The 5993-nt window shown below is 51.0% G+C and overlaps 1 protein-coding gene across 1 annotated transcript; it reads left to right on the plus strand.

Annotated features, from left to right (window-relative positions):
• Positions 1-3606: 3606 nt before the first annotated feature.
• On the plus strand, positions 3607-5522 carry LOC117035359 (interferon lambda-4-like). The gene is made up of 6 exons (XM_033129248.1): positions 3607-3748; positions 4020-4195; positions 4618-4689; positions 4783-4926; positions 5165-5239; positions 5424-5522. The coding sequence occupies exons 1-6, from the start codon at positions 3607-3609 to the stop codon at positions 5520-5522; spliced, it is 708 nt and encodes a 235-aa protein (XP_032985139.1).
• The last annotated feature ends 471 nt before the right edge of the window (positions 5523-5993 follow it).

Raw genomic sequence — 5993 nt, forward strand, 5'->3', positions numbered from 1 at the left:
CCTACTGTGCTGTCAGCTGCCAGTCGTATAAAAGTGTAGCACGTACAATTATGTACAGTCTATAATACTTGATAAAGGTAATAAATGGCTATGTTACTGGCTGATATATTTACTATACTATACTTTGTATCATTATTTAAGAGTGTACTCTTTCTACTTATATATAAAAAAGTGTGATGTAAAACAGTATGAATGTTACCCTGGCAGCAGCCTCATTCATACATCTTGTGTTTACCACGTCTCTTGATTGCATCATTTTTCTCTTGTTCTTGATTTAATCTCAGTTGTTTTGTTCATCATGGCCCCTAAGCATACACAATTCACTGCTAGTGCTGCTGATAAGAGGCCACATAGAGTGACTGACCTAGAAATCAAATTAAAAGTGATTAAGGAGAGGTGGCCGGTTAGCTCCGTTGGTTAGAGTGTGAGCTCGTAACACCAGGGTTGCCAGTTCAATCCCCGCATGGGCCAGTGTGAGCTGCACCCTCCACAACTAGACTGAAACAACTACTTGACTTGGAGCTGATGGGTCCTGGAAAAACACACTTAAAATAATTTTTTTTTAAAAGTGTGTTTTAAAAAGTGATTAAGGACTACAAAGGTGGAAAATCGGTGATGGTTATTGCTCACTAGTCCAGCATGTCCCATTCCACCACAGCTACAGTCTTGAAGAACAAGAATGAAGTGATGGAAACTGTTAAAGGATCTATTTCATTGAAAGCAATGAAACTAACAAAAATTCAAGAAGAGTCTATATCAGACATGGAGAAACTTCTAATGACTGGACTGAAGACAAGACACATAGGCAAATTCTTCTCAGCACCATGACGATCACAATCAAAGTAAAAGTTTTATTTACGATGTTGAAAGAAGAGGCTGGACCTGACTATAATGTTGAATTTACTGCTACCTCTGGGTGGTTTAAATGGTTTAAGATTATTATTGATTATATAATGTAAAAGTGAATGATGAATCTGTGAGTGCTGATGTGAAGGCAGCTGAAGAATTTTTGGAAATTCTAGATAAGCTGATTATGGAAGAAAATTACTTGCCAGAAGCAAATATTTAATATGGATGAAAACTTCCTCTTCTGGAAATGGGTGCCTGAAAGGACTTTCATCCATAAGGAGACCAAGTCAATGTCAGTTTCCAAAGCTTTTACGGACAGGATAACAGTCTTGCTTGGGGGCAGTGTTGCAGCTACAAACTGAAACACTTTGTGACCTGGCACGGGAAGAACCCAGGCCTTCGGTCCTGTCAATAAGCACACACTGCCAGTGTCCCACAGGGGCAATAAGAAGTCATAGATGACCCAGCTCCTCCTTTAGGATGCCCTTCCAAATTGCTATGTCAGCAAAATGGAGAAGTACTATTTGGAGAATAAGGTACCTTTCAATATTTTGCTTATTATTCATAATGCTCCCAGACAGCCTCCTTTTATTGGTGATCTGTATCTCAATATCAAAGTCAAGTTTCTCCCTTCAAATACCACCACTTTTGTCCAACCAACAGATCAAGGAGTTATAGCAGTTTTTAAGGCCTATTATCAAAAGAAGACCTTTGCCCAGGGTATTCCTGCAACTGAGGAAGACACTGGTGCAATTTTGGAAGGATTACAACACCTTGGACAGTATCAAGAACTTTGCTTGGACTTGAGGTGATGTCACCAAGGAGTGTACGAGTCTCATCTGGAAGAAGACACTCAAGAGGTTTATCTATGACGTCAAAGGATTATTCAAGGTTGAGGAGGTTGCAGAAATCCACAAGGCTGTGGTGGAGACGACAAACAACCTTAACCTGCGGGTGGGTGAGGATGACACTGGGGAGCTCCTGGAGGTGGTTCCTGGGGAATCGACTAATGAGTTGTCAGAACCAGGACAAGAATTCATGGCTAAAGAGGAAGCAAGAGAAAAGGAAACTGCAGGAGAAGAAAAAGAAGAATCCCCAAGAAAATCCGCAGTGAAGGTTTAGCAGAAGCTTTTGCAGACCTCACCAAGCTCCTTAAAAAGTCTGAAAACATGAATCCCGACACCAAAAGGTTTTCAATAGTAGAGAAGAACTCTACAATCAAGAGACGTGGTAAACACAAGATGTATGAATGAGGCTGCTGCCGGGGTAACATTCATACTGTTTTACATCACACTTTTTTATATATAAGTAGAAAGAGTACACTCTTAAATAATGATACAAAGTATAGTATAGTAAATATATCAGCCAGTAACATAGCCATTTATTACCTTTATCATGGTGCATTAACTGCTTACAAGCAAATCTCTGATGAAAAAACAAACCAAGCACACCACCATGGACATATTTCTGAAAAGCGTGACACCTCTTCAGGCAGGAGAGCCTCAGGCTGGTCCTTCAGAAGGTTTTCCAGAGGAGGCACTGTTGTCAGAGGAGACAGCAGCTCCACACGTGTTATTGCCCCTGAAGACCTTCCAGTGGGACAAGCTGTGGAAGACAGTGCTATGGATGATCCTGACACTGTGTAGGCCTCGGCTAGTGTGTGTTTGTGTCTTAGTTTTTAACAAGAAAGTTTAAAAAGTAAAACAAACAAACAAATAAAATAGAAAAAGCTTAGAATAAGGATATAAAAAAAGAAAATATTTTTGTATAGCTGTACAATGTGTGTTTTAAGCTAAGGATTCTTCCGAAAGAGTAGAAAAGTTAAAAAAAAATCAAAAAGTAAAAAATACAAATTAAAAAGTTTATAAAGTAAAAAGTTACAATAAGCCAAGGTTAATTCATTACTGCAGAAAGAAAAATATTTTTGAATAAATTTGGTGTAGCCTAAGTATACAATGTTTATAGTCTACAGCAGTGGACAATAACGTCCTAGACCGTCACTGGAATTCATTCCCCACTCACTGACTCACCCAGAGCAACTCCCAGTGCTGCAAGTTCCATTCATGCTAAGTGCTCCATGCAAGTGTATCATTTATAATCTTTTTAAACCATATTTTTATTGTACCTTTTCTATATTTAGGTATGTTTCGATACACAAATACCATTGTGTCACAATTGCCTACAGTATTCCGTAAAATAACATGCTGTACAGGCTTGTAGCCCAGGAGTGATAGGCCAGACCATGCAGCCTAGGTGTGCGGTAGGCTGCCCCATCTAGGTGTGTGGAAGTGCACTCTGTGATGCTCGCACAATGACGACATTGCCTAATGATGCATTTCTCATAATGTGTCCCCATGGTTAAGCGGCACAGGACTGTAGTTGGTAATGGATAAATATCATTTAATGACAGACTAAGAAAGCCAGAGAGAGTTTGTCAAAGACTCAAATGAGGAATAACCAGAGAGCAGAGAAAGGGAAATGTTCATGCAGAGAATGATAGAAAGACAGGGAGAAACGGACAGCAATGTAATGAAAGAGAGTGAAGAAAAAGAGGGCACTAGAAACCCCCATTATGAACTCCCCAGGCAGGCCCGTGTGTGGGGACCTCGGCCAAGTTTGCTTCTTCGAAGTGAAGTAAATGGTGTGTTTTCAGTTCTTTCCTAAAGTGCAAAAAAAGACCAACAAGGCTGAAAGACAAAAAGATGTTGGAAAAACTGACAAAACAGTTGGCTCAGAATAGAGCATTGGGGCAGAGCCATGGCTGGCACCGTCCCTCGGGCGAGTAAAGTCCTCATTCCCAGGCCAGCGGCCAGCGCTGATGTTCGGAAAACTGAACTCGCACGGGGAAGCCCGGCCGCTCACCAGTTCTCCGTCCCGCACATAAAAGCCGCCATGAAGGGTGCAGGCACAGCTGCCGATGCTCCACACAACTCTGGACGCCTCACAGGGGACAGTGGAAGGCAGGCCCCGCTCCAGCACGAGGCACCCAGGGCACGTTGCAGGTGAGGTGTGAGGGGAGAAAGGCTGAGGGTAGAGAGGTCTCGGGGCCCAGCGCGCCTCTCCCCTGCGGGTGCTAAGCGCCAGCGCGCTGAGCGTCGGTCCCAACCAGAGGCAGGGGCTGGAGTCAGGGGCTTCCCCTCGGCCTCCCTGACGTCCCGCGCCTCATGCAGGAGCAGAGATGGGGCCGAATGGCGCGACCGCGGTGGCCGTGGGGCTGTGGTTCTTGGTGACAGTCAGCGTGGCGGCGGGCCCAGACGTGGCTGCACCCCGACGCTGCATCCTCTCGCACTACCGTTCGCTGGACCCCAGGGCGCTGGCAGCGGTCAAGGCGCTGAGAGACCGCTACGTGAGTGATGCTCAGCACCCCTCCCCCCATTCCCAGGAACCCTGGGCCCGCCGGGATAGGAGACGCCGGTCCCTGTTCCCAGGGCCCGGCATCCAAGCGTCCGCCAGGCGCATCTCGGATGTCAGGGTCCAGAATTCTGAGCACGAGATCTTCCGGGCCCCGGGGCTCTGGGCACAGTCACGCCCTTGTGCCAGTCACAAGAGGGCGGTCCCTCCTTGAGAACACCGCTCACCTTGGGGAGCAGCGCTCCGCAAGGGCTGCATTTCAGTCCATGTTCACGCCTTGGGAGAGCTCCGTGCTGGGTGCACAACACGCGCAACCGTACCGGCCAGTCCCGGTGCACGTCCCGGAATCCCCGACGGGCCAGCGCTTCAGCGACCCCAGCGAGGAGGTCCAGCCTCACCCCAGCCCTTGTCCGGCAGGAGGAAGAGACGCTGAGCTGGAGGCCGCGCAACTGCTCCTTGCGCCCGAGGAGGGATCCCCCGCGGCCCTCGGTGAGGCCCGCGGCCCGGCGGCTGGGGAGTGGGGCCGGGGGAGGGAGGCGCAGGCCCGGGCGCGACCCTCTCTAACTCCGCGGGTCCCCGCAGTCGTGCGCCCGGCTCCGCCTCGTGGCACGGGGCCTCGCGGACGCCCAGGCGGTGCTGAAGAGCCTGCAGAGCCCGGAGCTGTTCCCCGGCGTCCCCCCGACCCTGGAGCTGCTGGCGGCCGCCGGGCGGGACGTGGCGGCCTGCGTGAGTATCTCCCGGTTCGGCCCCTCCACCCCCCGAGGTGGCTCTGCGCGCTCCGTCGCACCGCGAGGCCGCAGGATTCTAGATCTGGCCGGCCGAGCCCCAAACCGTCCAGACACGATTCGCGTCCTCTCAGTGTCCCCAGATCCGGGGTTTGGTCTGCGTCTGGGAGGGTCGCGGGCGGGGTGGGTGGGAGACTCTCTCCTCCGCCTCTTTCGTTCACCTCCTGTCCCCCCTCCAGCTCCAGCTGGTGCGGCCAGGCTCCTGGAGGAAGTCCCTCCGGCCACCCAGAAGGCGACACAAAACGCGGAGAGCTGTGAGTGGAGCGGGCCCGGAAAAGGGGGTAGACGCCAGCGGGGACCGTGTCAGGTGGAGCCGGCCGGGAGTCGAGGCTCGGGCCGTGAGGGTTGGAGGGGAGGCTCGGCCGGTGAGGGACCCAGGGGAGTTTCTCGGGAAGAAATTCCTGCCTCAGCCCCGCTCGTCTTCTTCCCGGGTTCCAGGACTCGCCTCGGTGCCACGAAGCCACCGTCATCTTCAACCTCGTGCGTCTGCTCACGTGGGACCTGAGGCTGGTGGCGCACCCGGGACCTTGTCTCTGATCCCGCAGCTGCTCCGCGGGACCCGCAGCTCTGCAGGCGTGGCCCTGTGTTGCCCTTCGGTCCAGGCGGGTGTCCAGCCAGTGGGCGCTGAACCTCGGGAGACTCTGTGCCGCCGCGGGTCGGACTCGACGCCTGCGCTGGGTGCACAAGGCGCGGGCACTTTTCCAAGGACCAGAACGTGTCCTCCGGAAGCAGGAACATTTCCGTGGGATGCATTTCCCCAAGGTCTCCCTGGGTCCGTGTCTGGCAGGAAGACTTGAGTCTTGGGTCGCCCTTACGCAGTCCCCCACATACCATGGACTACTTTCTACTTCTCTGGTTACCAGAAGCCCCTCTCCCATGACAGGTGGGCGCCCCATTTGAACCTTCAGCGCCCGCTTTGAGATTCTGTGAATCTGTGACCCTTGGATCTCCCCGTGGGGAGGCCTCATCCCCTGAGGGATTTGGCAATGAAAGGACCAAATGTCCTCA

Source organism: Rhinolophus ferrumequinum, chromosome 15, assembly GCF_004115265.2.
Source record: "Rhinolophus ferrumequinum isolate MPI-CBG mRhiFer1 chromosome 15, mRhiFer1_v1.p, whole genome shotgun sequence".
Classification (NCBI taxonomy): Eukaryota; Metazoa; Chordata; class Mammalia; order Chiroptera; family Rhinolophidae; genus Rhinolophus; species Rhinolophus ferrumequinum.

Coding starts and splice junctions, on each gene's coding strand:
- LOC117035359 (XM_033129248.1), top strand. CDS start 3,607: ATGGCTGGCACCGTCCCTCGGGCGAGTAAAGTCCTCATTCCCAGGCCA. Junction 3,749..4,019: donor CATAAAAGCCGCCATGAAGG/GTGCAGGCACAG, acceptor CGCCTCATGCAG/GAGCAGAGATGGGGCCGAAT. Junction 4,196..4,617: donor AGGCGCTGAGAGACCGCTAC/GTGAGTGATGCT, acceptor CTTGTCCGGCAG/GAGGAAGAGACGCTGAGCTG.